We start from the raw sequence: 18,896 nt of genomic DNA on the forward strand, positions 1-18,896 counted from the left end.
TTAGAAATTTCCTTATAATTACATTTCTTACATTTGCTGTTCTATGATACAGGCAAAGCAAAATAAACACTAGCTTATAATTTATTACATACACCCAAACTATGCTTCATTTGAACAATGAAATTCTCAGTAATAGTTGCTGAATAATATTAATAAGCTTTCCATGTTTGTTTATCATCTGTTATAAATAAATCACACACCTAATTTAAAAAAGGGAGAAAAAAAGATATCAGTAATGTCTGAGCTTTCAGCCGAACTGTCACTTTGCACAGAATACATGAGACTGTCACATGTAAAACACGTTCAGAGCAAATGATTCATCTTGCTTGAAAGATCTGAACAAATCAGGAGGCACCGTGACTAATTAAATCTCTACAGCCTTCTGCATTTGCTTGTCCTCTCCGTCTGTGTGAAAGAGGTTTAATAAATGATGATACCGCTAAAAGCAATGCCCAACACACTGTTGGGGCAACATGCTTCAGAGATATTGGATAGAAACACGGTCTGATCCAACATCATCATGACCTACACATCGAAGTTATATTTGTAAATATATGTACTGGAGCAAGTGTGGGTTGAACATATTCAATGATTTCAGATTTCATCCATCTGCATACTCTCCTGTCCTCTACATCTGCCTCTTTCACACCAACTATCTGCATGTCCTCCCTCACCACATCCAAAAACCTCCTCCTTGTTCTTCTTCTTTTCCTCCTTCCTGGTGGCTCCATCCTCAGCATTCTCCTACCGATATACCATATGTCCCTCCTCTGCACATGTCCAAACCATCTCAATCGCACCTCCCTGTTTGTCTCCCAACGAAAACCAAATCATCTTCAGCTCTGCTACCTCCAGCTCCACCTCCTGTCTTTTAGTCAATGCCACTGTCTCTAAACCATACAACATCTCAGGTCTTACCACAGTCCTATAAACTTTACCCTTCACTCTTGCAGATACCCTTCTAACCTGCTATCACTCTTCTTCACTCACTCCACCCTGCCTGCACTCTTTTCTTCACTTCTCTAACACACACTCTATTACTTTGCACTGTTGACCCCAGGTACCTAAACTCCTCCACCTTCTCCACCTCTTCTCCCTGCAACTACACCACTACACTTCCCTCCCTCTCATTCACACATGTACTCTGTCTTACTCCTACTGACTTCCATTCCCCTTCTCTCCAGCACGTACCTCCACCTCTCCAGGCTCTTCTCAACCTGCTCCCTACTCTCACCACAAATCACAATATTTTCAGAAGTATATGCTTAAATTCATTAAAAAAAAAGTTCAATGCACTGGCAGAAGCTAATCTATTAAGTGCCACTGACTCATGAAAGCAATTTTTGTAATGGCAGTCCACAATTTCTGCCTTCCCCAGCAAAGAGTTCCTGCTTATCTTAATGGATTCCCAAAGCAAACTTGCAAAAAATAAAAATAGATTAAAAAAAAAAAGTTAAAGGAAATGAAACTGCACTCCGACGCACATTTCGTCATGTTTTCCCTCATTTTCTTTGAGCACATTAAATACTCCGATTTCACAAGGCATTGAGATTATTTTGTAATGCTAAGAAAACCTAAACGCTGGCCAAACATGACGCATATGAAAAGAGGAACCCAAATCAAAATCCCACTGATCTTATTTAAAAAATAAAAATTTAATAAATAAAAAACATTGTGTTTTACTTTAAGCTACAAAAATGCAAATGTAATTTTGTTTTTTACAAAAAAGTACAAATAAATGTAGAAAGTAGAAGTGAATTTGATGCAGCTCAATTTGGAAACACATTTGAAAAACAAGGATGGAAACTATTATATATCCTGTACATGAGGTTGAATGTTTTCATTATACGTTTTATTAAAGTAAAAAACAACAACTATATTTTGTAAACAGACTACAAAGTAATGTTCTCTCTTTTTTTCCTAAATATTTTGAAAATCACAAACATGGCAACTTGTATTGTAATTACAATAGAGTTGAATAAAAATGCACAATTTACTTTTAACCAATAGTCAATCAAGTTTAGATTTTTGGCCTTTGTAGGAGAAAGTTTGATCACCTCTGGTCTACAGTGAAACAAACATGAACAAAAGCGGAGAATTAAAGTGAATAGTGCTCAGGCTCTGGTTTACTGACCAGAAGATCAGAGGAGGGGTTTAAACCATAAGACCACCAAGTTGCCACAGTTGGGGCCCTTGAATGTGTCCCTCAACCCAGTATCAATGCTGACTCCCACTCTGACAGAACTTCCTAGCAAGGGGAAACGTGAAAAATGGGGTGTAGCATATGTTAAAGAAATAAATGCTTTTTAAACAAATCACTTCATATAGTGCATTTACTAAGACCGTCACTAAAACAAAAGATTTCTGGGTTTGTTTGTTTGTTTTTATTAAAGGAGCGCGAATATATTAAAATGAACGTGACTTTGGTTAAAGCTCTAAATGCACACGAATCGAGTGAAACTTGAAATCTTTTTGCTCAAAAGCAGGACATCAGATTTTAACATGAAAACAGAAAACAACGCATCATGAGGATACACACGTCTCCCTTTACCTTCAGCAGGCTGCTTGTTCAACTCCTTAAACTGCTACATTTGTGAATTTACTGGTACACTGGATTGTTTAAAGACGTGTTACATTATATTTAGTTAAAAACACAGTTCCGTGCTCTGTTCAATGTATTGAAAAGAAAAGGTTTTGGTAGCTTGAAGCATCTCCGGAGTTTTTCCCTCACAGTTGCCTTGAGCACAGCGCGGTGTCGGGCGCTAACTCCAGCACCGGCTCACCCCAACACTGATTTGTTCGTCTTTACATTAAACCGCTCCGTTTCTTCGTGTTAAAATAACCATATGAGCTTTTTCTCTCTTCATTTCAACCCGCTCCGAAATCACAAAAACACATGAACAACTTTTTTGTTGTTTCCAGCCGGCTAGTTGAGCAGAGCGGCGCCTCTCTCACTCTCCCCAACGTTACTCAGGTTAGCATACGTTATTCACCGACGGACAGGAGTACGGAAATAACACTTACAACAATCTCAATAAAAGTTTACTCACACTTCCGAGGCTTCCTGAGGTCCACTTATCCTAATGTGAATATCTGTGGACACCGGGCAAGTTTGGAAAGCGCTGGTAATTCAAAGTCTTCCTGACAGCATCGTCCACAAATCCGCCATCTTCATTCGGCTGTGTGATGCTGCTGCCGCGCGACTCCTGAGGCCGAAAACTCCAGACCGAACCAAGTCAGTCCGACAAACGTGGGTAGTAGGAGAAGTTCTAGTGATGCAAACGGGTATAATGTGCAGCGAAGTTTTTACATTTTCAAATGAAAGTCGTATTATTTGTGGAATTATATATACTATCTGTGTTTTGTATAATCAAGTATAACAATTCTAGCTCGTTTTACGAGAATGAGATTCACAGCCTCCCCCCCGCATGCCGAATCTTGTTATCGCCTACAAGAGAGCGCCTCCTTTCAGCATTTTTTTTTCCAGGTAAAGCGCTCAATGGAGGAAAGTTGTGGCAAGTCGCTGGCAATTAGAACCACAATAATGTAAGCCCGGATTATACGTTATCATTTAAGAAGTGTGTTTTTTCTTTTCTTTTAAACATCCATCATATCCAATTCCAAAGTGTATACAGTGGAAAGTTTCCACATATCATGAATAATTCATTTTCATTTTAACAAAGGGGGTGTATGTCTCATATATATATATATATATATATATATATATATATATATATATATATATATATATATACATATATACATACATACACACAATAAAACACCAATTTGATCATGTAAAATGTGGCCCATATTTCATTCAAATGACTTACAATGCAATAACGAATTTTTGGAGCTCAAACCGCATCATCTTGCGCCCCCTGCTGACAGAAAGGATCAACTGCATCGCCACAGACTGCACGGTTCACATTTTTGCACGTTTCTTCAATCTTTTTTTATTATTCGTCAAATAATAACTATAAAAATTAATAAACTCCCTAACCATTTCATTCTTTGTGTTAAAATGGAAAATCTAAATAAGCAGCTAATTACAAAAACATTTTTCTGTTGTTTCAAGCACACCAGAAATTTAACATTTATTAATCAGAGTCCTTTGAAGCCATTATCAATATTTTAGGTACGTTTTCATGTCAGGCCATTGTTTGTCTGTCTGGACAATGAACTAGGAATTCTTTTATATTCCCAAATTTCCAACATTCCAAACCATAACACCATGGCAGGGATGGTATTACCCTCTTGCAAAATAGATCTTAAAAATGTCTTCCATTCATAACTCAAAGTATACTTTCCCTTGAGTGTGATGCAAGATTTCCTTCTTTTTCCTTTTGTCCTTTTTCTCGATGACTTTTACGTGCCTCGTTTTACAACGCAGATTGTTCCACTCTGAACATCCAAAACAGATTTCAATTCCAACATTAAATGCACTGTGAATTTTTGCCCTATTTGCTCATTGTGAGGTTTATATGTTCGGAAGAAAACTCAAAGCCAGAATAAGTATTAAAAATTAATACTAATCATGTTCCATCTTAAGAGGTCAGTAGTCGGTTTTCTATGCATTTACAGGAAAACATTTACATGGAAAAACCACACAAATTAGTGTTTTGAGTTATCTTTATTAAGTAAACTCTAATTTTTTAATATTGCTTTTTGTCTGTTCCATTTTCTTTTTTTTTTTCCTTTAGTCTAGATTACAACCATTTGCAATCAGCACAGTTTATATATTCATATATATTTATATATCTTCTTCCCAATCAAGCTACACTTTGAAGAATACAAAAATATCACAGTACAATTTCTACAATCATTCCCTACTAGTGAGTTCCAAAGGGGGTGCTGGACTTGAGGCTGGAGCACAGGGACCTGGGGGGGGACCATGAGGGGGTTAATGAGATCTGAGATAAAAGGAGAACACTGCTTTTGCCTGTGTATGTACACTGACATCTGATGATGAATGTACTTGCACAGAAATCAAAAACAAACCCTCTATATAGTATAATGCTGAGTGGAAGGACGAGAGCCTGTTGGCAGTGGACTTGTAAATTCTGAAAAGTCATGTACGTTTAAAAAAAATCTGGTCCAGCCAAACATCTGTGCTCCAAAACCTCAAGCCCTTGCCACCAACAGCCAGCTGGAAACGGGAACTCAAATAGCAGTCACTTTCATTCCTCAGACTTTTCTCTGCACACACCACACTATACAAAATATCAAAAGAAAAGAAAAGGACGAATTAAACAAAACGCAGAAGAATCCTCACCCGTACTTGATAATTGTATCCTATTAAATGTCTGTTTACTTCTTTTAATAAAGGATGTTCTTCCCTCGTTCATACACTGAGTATCCAACGCTGTAATCCTTTACGCCCGGTGGAGGCTCACTCCTCCAAAAGCAGAGGAATGTTGCAGTATGAGTCTGACGTTTAGTTCCCGTTCAAATTTGAATCAAAACTTCAACAAAACTAATGAAGAAAACAAAAACACTCATCGTATTTCAATAACCATACAACTAAAACTCAATGAAACAGAGCATCAACATAGAGAAAGGAGCAAAATGATTTTAAGATAAAACACTAGTCATAAGTTACTCGACGTCACACAAAAAAAAAAATGGGACACAACAATGAATTCGAAAAGAAGGGAGGGATCCTTTTCTTCCTCCTCATGAGTGATTCTCGCATCTCAGAAACCCTACGAGAATGCACATCCTGGAGTAAAACAGGACCAAGAGGAGGACTGATGATTGTGCCTCCAGTGATGGATCCGGACTTTTGCGGGGGGCGCTGTGGCTCACACTAGGCTTGGGCGAAGCTCTGGGGCGAGCTGCAGTTCAGTCAGTCTGTGCCTGCTGGTGGAGCTCTCAGGGTGAAAACGTTGCCATCTCCAGAGAGATCCGCTGCCACAGCTCCTTAGTTTGCTTCCCTCTCTTCAGGGTCTGCAGGACATCGTTGAACTGCATCATGCCCATCGGGGTGAGACAGAACGCCCCGCGGGCACTTCGAATTATGTTAACAAAGTCGTCGTAGTCTGCCGGGGTCAGGTGGATCAGCCGATAGTTGATGTACTGTTGAGAAAACATAAAATAAGGCAGAGTCACACCAGAGCAGATGATATTGAGGCCATATATGAAATATTTTGTATTAATGGCCATAATGTCAAAATCAAACTTTCCCAAGGGCTGAAGTAAAAGACATTCTTGCTGATAACAACTTGGACAAAGCCAAGCGTAAACAATGGATTGACAAGTCATTAGCTTGGACACCTGAGACAAACACAGCTTGTGTCCAGGCTTCAAAATCTCTTTATGAGACTGTGTGTCTTTTTTTTTCCGCTAGCTAAAATATTAAAAATCTGCCCACGACCTTAAATCATAAAACATTTAAATTAAAAAATTCAAATGTGCTCTACAGTATTTGACACAAATGTTATTAAATATTAATGTGCCTTAACGAGACAGAATTAACATGAACAGCAATGCTACACTGTAAAATGTACACCATGAGATCTTTACTGTGCTCATTTTCAGCTCCTAAATAACAGCTGAACGATCTTTAATGGGGGAAGGGAAAAAAAGTCCAGTGTTTCTCAAGATGGATGAGAATGATAAAGTGTTCACACTGAAAACATTTTGTATGCAACCGAAATGGAGACGCATCACAATGTGCAAACAATCATATTAGAAATCATATCCCTGTACCCTGAATTCAAAAACAAATCGAATTGGAAGGTGCACAGACTACCCACATATGGACTAAGGACTCCAATTTCAGCATGTTTATGAGCTGGCAAGTAAACAAGGCATAAAAATGTAACCGAAGGATACTGGCAGAGAACGATAGAATATGAAACATATTTCTCTTCAGCAAATCCCTCACTGCCAGTCAGGGTAGATTTTTGCCTGTGAATGCCACGTCATCTCATTAGATGCGCATGGGGAGAGTGATTTAGCACCACAGTCTCTCCTGCATATCAACAAACAAGAGTCTGGGGTAATATTGCCGGAGAGCAAGACAGCTTTTGCTGTTGGTTACAATGTCCAAGACAACAAGTGTGGGCTCTTACCACATATAAGAGCAGCATGTGATTGATCGGCAATTCAAGATTAACTACATGTAATTCTCTTAATCAACACTGGTGTTTGGTCTTTGGTGTTCTCAAGGGTGTGTTTTAAGCCAGTCTTCATTGTAGATGTCTTGTGTTTTTAAATTACATTGGACATTTCTGTATATGTTGATTTACATTCCTCAATGACTAAAAAATATCTGAACTGCATAAAAGGATAATAGGCTAAAAAGAATATACGGCCATTAGTGGGTTCTAAAACCGATGCCCCTCTTCAAGGACGTGGCTGTCATTACTTCCGAGCTCTTTTACTCTAATACTCAAGCTTGCAGTGTGTTCAGAGGTGTGAAACTCTTAATTACCGACTTCCTAAACAGTCACACTCGAGAGGATTTTCAATCCTCTGTCTTTTGTGGTTCACATTTCTTTAATCAGTGATTTAATATTTTTCAGCAGCCAAGACCAGATATAAGATGCTTCCTATATAAAAGGCAACTTCACATCTAAGATGTGCCAACTTAAGATTCTGAGAAGAGCTCCCCTGACTGCTGCCCTCAGTGCATATAAATAGTGTATGGCATAGTGTTTATAGAAGAGAGGGGGAGTCTGAGAGTGCTCGCTCGGTGGGCTGTGCTGATGAGAGAGCATCTAACACACACTGACAGCTCGTGGCCTGAAAGCTGCTGGCAGAAGCGAAAGGCGAGAACACCCTCATGCAGCTTCTGCCTGTCTCTCACACTCCGTGTCTGACTCATACTCGCTGTCTTTCATGCCTTCTCATAAGGGGAAATTAAGCAATCCGTATAAATATTGCTTCAACTTGACATCAACTCGTCACAATAGTATTAGAGATGGAGATGTTGTCAGCTGTAATGTTCTTCTGAATTTGCTGGAAGGGAATAAGAGGGATTGTGTAGATAGTAATGTCTCAGCTATTACCTTAATCTGCAAAACCATACATTTCATTTCAAATTTGTTTTCAAAAGACTGTCCACACTGTCTATACACACATACATACATACATACATACACACACACACACACACACACACACACACACACACACACACACACACACACACACACACACGTAACCTCAGGCAGTACTACTTCAAATACTACATTTTAAAAAGCTATTTGAGAAAATTAGTTTTCCATCGTCTTCAAAGGGACTTCAACAAACACGTCATGCAAATTATAGTTAGTGTATTAGTCTGTATGGTGATTTATTTTTTATATGCAAGTCACAAGAACAGTAGTATTTGTGTGTGTGTGTGTGTGTGTGTGTGTGTGTGTGTGTGTGTGTGTGTGTGTGTGTGTGTGTGTGTGTGTGAGTGTGTAAAATGCAATGTTAAATCTTATACAAAACAGAATAAGCTGCATATGGAGGAATGATCCATATATGATCCATATATTTGTTTACACTGAAGGTTATACATATCTAACGGTGTCCGTTTAATCCTCCAATTCTTTGATCTGTATATGAATTGCTAATTTCCCCCTGAAAAACACTTATAATAAAATAACCCAGTGATTGTTTCTTATTGAAATGACTATAATAAATAACAATTTGCACAATTGAACATTTGAACACAAATGTATTCAATTCCTGACTCTCTGCAGTTGCTCAGCAACATCACCCTAGTTCAAAATTGGTTTTGAACAGATGCTCTGTGGACCTGTGGAGTAAATTATACATAACTATATTTCAAAAAGTTCCATCAATAGCCCTCCTGATATCACATCAGATTTGCTTTAGTATTTAAAGTTTGTTAAATTCCACAATGGATCAGAAATGTTCACTGGACTTGCCTTTGCAATCTACTATGGCACTGGACCACAGGTCTGATCAAAACGGGGTCATTTAAGAGGCTTTCATTATAATGCGTGTATTGATTTCTTTAAATAACATTTTTTAATGGTTGATGGAAAAACATTTACAATAAAAGTGCAAGTTAATATTTCATCATTCTTTACAGATATAATTTCAGGCAAGATTGATTGTATAGAATTGATTGTAGAAAATATAGAAGAAAATTTTTTATTTTGAAGTTCAGTGAGGTAGTTATTAGGTCAGGTTACTAAAGAAAAAAAAACACTGTTTTTAGGGGAAATAATTATACTACAACCACTTTTCTTAGAGTTCAATTAAAATTTTTATTTGTATCCTTAATCTATCGCTAATCTATCCCTAATCCATCCCTAATCTATCCCTTATCTAAAATTCTTTTAAAATTGCCTTAAAGATGAAATCTTTTCAGTGCCCAAAGATTCGTGCTAGCCAACTCAAAGAGAACATACTGTAGCAGAACTAAACACTGCACTGCTGCCATGTTAACATTAGCGTTGCCAGCACATCCTGGATCTAATCAAACTAGTATTTTATCATGTCAAAATGCTTTGTAAACTGGGCAACTTTAGGTAATGAGTTTGTTTCTAAAGCTCTTGGTCCTATGTGTCATACCTGTAGGTACGCTTGCTGGCAGCGCTGCACAAGCTGGTGGAAGGCTGGAGTGCGGAGGTGAGCGTGAATGTGTGCAGGATTCAGCCTCTGCAGGGCCTCCATAATGATCTCCTGCAACACGAATGGACTGAGCACACCTTTGGCAGCCCCCACACAGAACTGATACACATAATTCACACCTGGAGACAGAAACAGAAAGAGCAGGAACAATATTCAGATGAAGCTGAATGAGGTAAGAAAGCAGACAACTCCAAACCAGCACAAACAGGCAGGTTTTCCTGAGTTACCGAGTCGTGCAGCGAGGCCAAGCAGCCATTTCACGTCCTCGGTGTAAGGGGGGCTACGGGAGAAATTGTTAGGATGGTCGTTGTGAGCTCTCCTACCCAGCATCTCCAGGGCTAGCATACCTGCATGAGAACACAAACCACTTGTATCAGTACTTATCCACCTGCGGGGCTATTTATCTTGTTCATTTGCTAAACTTTTCCCACAGGATGGTAATAGAACATCTGTCAAGCATTTATATTTCTCAAGGCTTAGCACCTGAATCACTGTCCCACCTTGACTCCACACTCACCTCCCATAGTCTTCTTGTTTGTCTACTTTCCCTCTTTTAATCGATATTCTATATTTTTTTCCCCCCCAGAAAATGTTTAAATTACAAAGCTGGCAATTTGTTATATTGTTTCCTGTGCTCCATTCTGGAATATTCTCCAGACCCCAATCCCATGAAGCAGCACAATGCCATAAAGCATGCCAGCCAACAAGACAAGAAGCTAATAAGCAAAATCTAAAAGTTAACTATTAGCTCAAATGTACCGACATTCCCCATTTGCACAATATTTCAGTAGTTTATGTATTCCCATGCTTTTCTCCCTGGAAAACAAATTGCTACTTCCTTAAGTCACCTCAGATGTTATTCAGTATGGCATAACTAAGATCTATTTCTAGAAACCTGAATATCAGTGTGTCCTTAAAATTAAAATAAAAAATAGCTTAGCAGCTGGTGGACTTTAGTGAGTCTAAATATCACAGCTGTATCACAGTCTTCCTTACCGACTCTGTAGGCAGAGTGCAGGTAGTGCAACCCCTGCTGACTGACAGGCTGACTGTGCTGCTCATCTTCCATGGGGAACGGTGCACTGACCAGTGACGGTGGCTGAGAAGAAAGGCCAGGTAAAGATGTCCCCTGAATGGCCTGGATAGCGGCGCCTGAGTGAACGCCACCGACTAAGAAAAAGCAAATACATATTTTTAAGAAAGTGTCTACTGATGAACCCTCACAAAGAGAAAACAATCACTTTTTCCAATACAGTAATCCACTTTAACAACCAGCATTCATTTTCACAGTAAATTTCACTGCAACTCGAGGAGACCCACTTTACAAACAGAACACAATTCATAACAGTTTGGTGTAGAACCAAAGGTCTAGCTCTGCTAGAAAAGTGATGTCATGTGTTTATGCTATAAAGTGAACAGGCTTTCTACCGTAAACTACCCGTTTAATTTTTCACACAGGATTCATTCAGTTTTGTGCGAGATTTAAATCTGGAAAATCATTATAAATTCTTCTTGAAAATTAAATTATTTTCTGTATCGGACATGCTATTGAATATTGCTTGAATGACGTAATAGTTTTTTTTCCATACAGCCCTCTGCCTTTAAATAAACGTACAAATACACGTCAATTATTTTATAACATAATCTATGGACATAAACTGATAATTTGAATCAACTCTATTTCACAGGCATGAATCAATCTTTCTTTCCTCACCTGCCACAGTAGTAGTGAGGGGTATCCCCGCCTCAGCGGTGTGGTAGGGGTGGACAGCAATCTGGGTCATGGACGGTACGGGGACTCCAGGGAAGGTGACTGCAGTTGCTGCCATTGGGGGATGTGGCCCAGAGGCTACAGAGAAAGGATACTGCGCACCAATAAAGGCAGGATGCATTCCCTAAAGAGAAAACAACAAACAATACTAAGCAAAAATCTAGCTAAAAATTCATAACAACATCTAATATCTAGTTGAATACAGCCAATAAGTTAGAATATCAAGACACCAACTAGTATGCCTGCTGGCTCCCACTTTTACAGTTAAGTTTCATTAAACAGCCAAGTATCAAGTGAAATACTTTCGAAAATAAGAGCTCTTACTTACCTGTGGATACGCAGAAGCAGTTACGGGGAAGACAGCAGGACGAGGGACATGTTGCAGTTGATGTCCCAGATACTGCTGGGTGCAAACAGTAGGCAGATGGGCTTGGATAGTGGTGTAGGGATGCAGGCCTGGTGTGTGTGCCATGGCTGTGCCCGGCAGTGTGTGTGACTGGTAGATGGTAGACCCCACCGATATGACGGGCATGACGGCAGCTGCACTGACCGACGCAGTAACTGCTGCTACCCCGGCAGAGTCCATGGCCACAGAGCTCTCCAACACACTGCAGGTCCCTTCCGGAGGTCTCCGATTCACTCCACCGTTTGCCCCACATCGACTTGGCCCCTCCCTCTGTGCTGCAGAGACTCCACCCACTGTCTGCTCATACAACCAGTACCACTGATGTGCCACTTCAAACAAAACCTCAGGGTAAACACCTCCACCCTTTGCCGCCTCCTCTACAGCCATACACGCCTTCTCCAGCATCACATTATCCTGAGAAAGGAGCAAAAAAAAAAACATTAAATTCTCCACATAAGAAATACAGCATTCCTTATCAATAATAATAGCTTACTGTACCTGCTCTTTGCACTGCACCAGTGCTCTCTGAATCTCATTAGGGTTTAGAGCATGAGCATGAGGTAGACAGCTCAGTGCGAGTTCAGCTGCAGCTCGTACCATGTTGGGGTCTCGGGCTCGTGATGCCCGGTCTGCCAGCGATGCCACTTCAGGAGGGGTGAGATGACCGTCCCAACATTCCACAAGGATGTTAAGAGCAGCACTGCCAATCTCCATGGCTTGGCCTTGAGGAAGACAGAACCAGTATATGAGTGGAAAAAACTTGATTGTTCAGTCAGACAGTTCAGTTAGGGCTGCAACGAATGAATGTTTTGATAATCGATTAATCAGACGATTATTTTTGTATTCGTTTTCCCCACGATTTTTCAGATACAGAAATATTGGGTGTTTTGCTTATTATAACTATAAAAAACCCTAATTCAGGGTATTTATGTAAAAATGTGTACTTAAAAAATATGTAAAAGCCACATCACTAGTTTTAATTTGGACATTTTAAAGCTTATAATGGCTACAAATTGTCTAAATAAACATTTATATTGTATTGGAGATGGCAAGTTGACAACCATGCTAAAAAAAAAAAAAAATTAAATATAGTAAAACTTTTTTTTGACAATTTTTGTTTTAAAAAGTAAAAAAAAAAAAAAAAAAGACTTCAGTTGTGAAGATAAGCATATAGAATATATAATAAATACAATTGTGTATGTATATTTAAATTATATTTGCATAAATTAAATATGCAAACACTGAAAACAAGCATTTGAAAATAAGAACGCTGAAGAACATCACGTTTGAAAACAGATGTTACTGTTGTAGTAGGTAAATATTATAAAAATAATTAAACGGAGAAAAGCAGCAAGGTAACAGGCTTGATTAAAATGCATTGGTGTACAAATGCATAAACATTCGCTGAATTTTAGTTTAGCTACAACAGTAACTAAAAATTTAATTGTTTACTGCTGCTTTTAGATTTAGTGTTTGTTCGCACCGTTTTAATTGAACCTATCACTATGTTGCGAGCGAGCTGATGATGCTAATGATGCTCGCGAGTCACGACAGAACAGATCCAGTACGACTGTCCCAAAGTTACAAACAGTTTACACAATAACACTTCAATAAACTATACTATTTTCACATGATGGGGATTCTACAGTTTCTGCTCACCGTGCTGATGTTTCGCCTTCACCCGTGACACCAGTGTGTTTTCTTTTCATGTGCTCGTGCATCACTGTGGTACTTCCATCCCTCACAAACTCCGCTTTGCATAACTTGCATAAAGGTTTCACAGTTTTACAGCCTTTTAATATAAAATGCTCCCACTGCCTTGCGTTTAATATAAAACGCTCACATGCCTCGGATGACTTGGAACACAATTTTTCCTGTTGCTGATTGACCCTGTACCTTTTTCTGCTGCCATTTTGCAGGCCGCTGTGTTACCATCACGCCAAACCGTAACATGATCAGCCCTATTAACCGTTGATAACAAATTTCATTATCGATTATTACTGATTTTATTGAATAGTTGTTGCAGCTCTCAGTAGACAATGTATTTATCCCTTACCTGTGATCCAGGACACATGAGATGAGTACGTCCTGGACAACCAGTTGGGAGACACAAAGTTGTGCAGGCCCAAGGCGTACAGGCCGATCTCGAAGGCACACAGGTGCAGGTTGCGATGAGGCCCCTGGTGGCCTCCACTGGCAGAGGGTTGTGTAAAGATGGAGGTCGAGCTGTTTCCTCCAGCCTTTACCAGCACAGTTTTGGCCAGTTCAAAGTAGAAGTGAGCTGCTGCCTCTGATGGCTGGTTGGGCACATGTGGAGCGTGGCATTCAGGGCGACGACCCTTATACCTGTAATTCAGCAATGTGACAGAGAGTGCATTAATTAAAATGATTTAAATATAATATAAATGTATAGGATATAAATATTATATAAATAATCCACAAACAAAACCTTGTGTTAGCTACCCAAGCAACAATTCATAATACATTCTAATACATAATCATTTTGTTTCTGTACTTTTAATGTTATCATTTTTTGTGCCTCACCTGCTGGTGTCGGTGCTCTTGGCTCTGGCTCCTCCCCCCGCTCTGCGCGACCCACTGGAAGATGAGGAGCCTAGTGAATCAGAAGATGAACTGCTGATGCTGTCACTGTCTTGACCTCTTCCCCAAGAAGACGCTGGCCATCCACCTCTCAAGGGACGGCGACTGAGTGTAGGGGAGCTGTCAGAGGTGGTCTCTGGAGCGCTGCTGTCGATGCTCGCCATGCCTGAGAGAGCACAAATCAGAAGAGAAGAGTGAAAACTCAAACAAGTGTTACAAATAATACTAACATGACAGTTTGTATTCAATGTTATATAAATTTCACAAAAGGATAAAAAAAAAAAAAAATGCAACTCTTTCATGATGCCTTTAGAAACATGGCTTCAAATGGGTATTCGTACCCGTGTGCTTTTTTTTCTGCCGTACAGGGGAGCCCCAGCAGCGTGATCCATAGGCTCCACGGCCACCGAGTGCCAGGCGGCTGGGCACCGTGCCCTCAGGCTTAAAAGAAGCCACCTCGTTCTGCTGCTCACACGAGGACGACTGAGCGCCATCTGCTACAAATGCAAAATAACTGTCAGCCCCAAGCGCTTTATGGGTATAAATGTGTTTGGCTGCACTTTTTTTTGTTTTTAAATATAATCTTTTATTTAAACTGCCTCTTCCTTTTTGCTTTCATAAACCCATTGAAGACTTATAAGACTATAAATAAGACTTGTCCTCGAAGAGTTTCCTGTTAGGCTTTAAATATGTAAAGCAAAAACACAAAAGCAAAGGAGGTGGGGGTCTGGCCTCATGAAGTTGCATGGCAGTTCTCGGGGTCTGGGATCATGAACAGATCTGACCATCCTTACAGTGGCTAAGCACAAGTACTGACCAAATCTCTCATAGATGGTAGCTCTGAGCCAGAGCTGTCATATACTAGTCTGGAGCAGAACAACATCTAGACTTTACACACAATTTTACACAGTCTCTGTTTATTTGACATAAAAGTCACAAGTTCTTAATTCCCAGTAAGTTGCAAAAAGTTTATTATGAATATTAAGACACTTTACAGCAGAAGCAAGCAATTTTTTATGTATTGTTTTCACTGAAATACATTTCTTAGGTGACCCAGGGTTTCTAAAATAAACCCTACCTTCCAGTCTTGATGCACAATTATTTTTTAATTATGTTTTAAATGTATATTTGTATATAATAGGCAATATATCAATAATAGCCAGGTTAGCCAGAATATCATTTTATAGGCTTTAAATACTTAAAGGTGTCTTCTAATATTCATTCTTAAAGCCCTAAAACATTTCATAATCTGTTGCTGCAGTTCAAAATATATACAGTAGATGGCAACAATGTACGAATGGTGTAGAACATTGATTCAAATAAACTGAAAATTGCACATATAAGCAAATAAAAGCATATACAAAAAAATGCCGGTTTCCTTTCAAAGAATAAAAAAACACCAGGTAAAATTTTTTTAAAGCTCACTAATAATAAATGAAGAGAAAAAAATGTAAATTGCTCACCTTGGTCTCGGCTCTCGCCGCCCGCCTCTCCTGATGCCGTGCCTTGAACTCCAGTGCCCGTCAGCCCACCCTGCTGCCCAGCTGCACCACCACCTGAGACACCTTGCACAGAGGTGGAACCTGACGTAACCGGCGCTGCGTGTTTGGACACGCCTCCTGTGCTACTGCTTCCATGAGTTGCATGTTTAGATGGGCTCTTCTGGCTACCCGTGGCTGGTTTACTGGAGTAGAATGAGCTGAGAGTCTGAGGCTTATGGGTCTGACTCTCACGGTCAAGAAGCTTGTCTAAAATCTGTAGACAAAAGGAGTGCAAACCTGTTAGATTTAGGTACTGATTAATTAGAAATTAAAGGACAGAGGCCTCACAACATTCATAAAGGGCTGTCAGGGAATATATATATGGATCTCTCTAAATGTATTAGAGTACAAAGGCCAATCCTTTTCTTTTGCCATACACTCGAGATATTTAGGATTGAGGACAAAACAGCTTTCACTTTCTAAAACATTTCAGCGTTCACTTCCTAAATCATTTATGTGTTAAACATGGCACTTTTCACTTGAACCCCCCAAATATTTAAGTGATCAAAACACTGGAACATATTACTGACAGGAGTTACTTTCAGCCCAAAACATTGCACATCTGGTGACAGATCATCTAATTTTTTAAATGAGCTAAACTTAATTAAGCCAGCATCCCACAGCCATCACCAAACCTCTATTTTAGAAGGTGAAATGCAGCTCAACTGAGTTAAGGTTTGGTCTGATATACCGCAGTTCCACTTTTTTCCCTCCTGATGAAGTACTTTGTTGGGATGGCAGTGTGCTGTGTGTCATTCTCTTCCTTCATGAAGTTTCTCCCAATTGCATTTCTCTGTAACTCTGCAGACAGTGCTACCATCATAAATTACAACATCAATAACGATTACTGGGCCAGTTCTAGAAGCACCCATGCAGGTGTTAGACACTACCTCCACCGTAGCTGACTGATGAGCTCATTATGGATCGTAAGCAGATCCTTTCTTACTTCATAATTTTGACTTTTTATCACTGTATGTAATCTGTTTCTATGTAATTCTGCTAATGTTTTCCTTGCCAGTCCTTTCAGGTTTTGTTGTACACCAGGTGTTTCTTTTTGTTTCTGAAAATTCCAAATTATTTTGTTAGCTATACCCAGTCCTCGTACTAATGCTATGATCAATGGTGAAATGGTTCTGTGATTTAGAAAGACAACTCTCTGGCCTTTATGTTGTTTCTGTCTTTTTTTACCAACAAATGCAGACTTCACCACTAAAACATAGGTCTCAGACCAAGAGTGCACATTCGGAGCTGTCCATTGTTTAAACAATCAATAGAACAGTGCACACTTGGGAAACAAGAAACCCTGGTCAGTCACATTTTCTAATCATTTTAATCACATAAAAAATACTGGAAGTTAAGCAAAAGTTGTCATGTTATTTGACAAATCTACATGTAAATATCAATTAATTTACATCATCTGAAATTCTAATCTATGGGTTTGTATTAATCTTTTTATCTCAAATGCTTCACTGTATATTTTTATAACAGATAGAAACGTTCTTCAGCATACCAAACTGTAGCTGAATCAATAATCCAAAAATATGCCTTTGTTCAGTAGCTAGAAGAACATCAGAAAAACTAGACTTTTCACAGACTTTCACAGATTTTTTTCTACCCTCTCCAGTCTGATTAGAAATCTAAAGACACCTCGTCAACAATTAAAAAATAAAGGGAGCGTTTAATGAAGACTGTACAAAGAAAAATCTGTTTATTCTCACTGCTTCAAAGCTGTCAGCAGTTCTGCATCCATTTTTAGCAATAAACTGTAATCACTAATGGTTAGGCATTAAAACATAACCACCATTTTAGTAATTTAGTTAATTTTAGTTTCTTATCCAGACATTTCTAAAGAAGGAAAATAAAACTAGACCTCAATGTTTATTTTATATTATTATTATTATTATATTTATATTATATATAATTAATTGATGAATATAATTTATTTAGTACCCCTGCTTCATAGCACTTCAATGCAACCTACATATCAGAGGCATACCCAAAATACCTAAATGCCATGAATAATCACTAAAACATTACATGCCTTTTTCAGCTTGCTCTGGTCATCCTTGTAGGTGATCATAAGAGCCAAAGCGAGGTCTCCTTTCTCTCTCCTGGTGCCCTCACACAGCAAAGGGTGTTCTGCTTCACTAACCGTGGTCTTCATTCCTGCCCACAAAAAGACAAACACTTGCTGTAGGCACTCTGACTGATTAAAAACTTGGCGAAACATATTTCAGATAAAATCTGTGGTGCAGAGTCACTACATGCAATCCCACCTAGAGCAGCAACAGCAGCCTCAAAGCCCAGCTCCTCATCACCTGGCATCTCGTTGTTACGGTTACGACTGGGAGGACGTGAACCGGTAGGAGAGACGACTAAAGGAAAAAAGAAAACAGAGAAAGGATCATTATTTAGAGCATGTTTCTATACATCAGCCATATGACCATCTATCTATTTAATCAAATTACAGAGAACTGAACTTTCTTTTTATATATATATATATATATATATATATATATATATATATATATATATATAAATATAGTTAGGCCTGGGTATAAAAAAAAAAAAAAAAGTTCAGTCATCAAAAACAAAAAATCATCATTAATGATTAGCAAAAAATAGCAGTGCTTTTAAACCACATTAGTACTAGGCAAGTAAATCTGATGTAACTAAAGGGCATCTTCAAGCAGGTTTTGTCTACGACAATTACGAGCATTCGACCCACCTGGAGTGCACAATACGTCAAAAATAAAACTGGCCAGCATTAGGGGCAGAACAGGACGATAATCACAGAAGTTTCCGTCACGTAACTGCTCCGCTCTATCCCTAATTGCGGTCATCTCGACAAGACCCAGAGGAATCTTCTTCAGCAAAGCTACCACCTCTGATTCCTGATATGCAAGCTTCACCTAAAAACAGAAACCAAATTTTATAAACAAATATATAATTGTTGCATTATTGGTTGGGAGGGATT

General features: G+C 39.0%; 2 protein-coding genes across 2 annotated transcripts in view; both read right to left on the reverse strand.

The window, feature by feature from the left end:
• Positions 1-3,395, reverse strand: part of ndst2a (N-deacetylase/N-sulfotransferase (heparan glucosaminyl) 2a) — a 116,702-nt gene extending 113,307 nt beyond the window's left edge. The window contains 1 exon segment of the mRNA XM_046872442.1: positions 3,051-3,395. The gene's annotated coding sequence lies outside the window, so the exon portion shown is untranslated.
• A 1,219-nt stretch (positions 3,396-4,614) lies between these two features.
• zswim8 (zinc finger, SWIM-type containing 8) overlaps positions 4,615-18,896 on the reverse strand; it is a 34,774-nt gene continuing 20,492 nt past the window's right edge. The window contains 14 exon segments of the mRNA XM_046868397.1: positions 4,615-6,078; positions 9,541-9,719; positions 9,828-9,947; positions 10,597-10,770; positions 11,315-11,495; positions 11,700-12,191; positions 12,276-12,499; positions 13,834-14,123; positions 14,322-14,544; positions 14,720-14,875; positions 15,842-16,133; positions 17,961-18,085; positions 18,196-18,294; positions 18,648-18,831. Coding sequence (XP_046724353.1) covers positions 5,875-6,078; positions 9,541-9,719; positions 9,828-9,947; positions 10,597-10,770; positions 11,315-11,495; positions 11,700-12,191; positions 12,276-12,499; positions 13,834-14,123; positions 14,322-14,544; positions 14,720-14,875; positions 15,842-16,133; positions 17,961-18,085; positions 18,196-18,294; positions 18,648-18,831 — 2,943 coding nt within the window. The 3' untranslated portion in view covers positions 4,615-5,874.

This window comes from Silurus meridionalis, chromosome 2, assembly GCF_014805685.1.
Source record: "Silurus meridionalis isolate SWU-2019-XX chromosome 2, ASM1480568v1, whole genome shotgun sequence".
NCBI lineage: Eukaryota > Metazoa > Chordata > Actinopteri > Siluriformes > Siluridae > Silurus > Silurus meridionalis.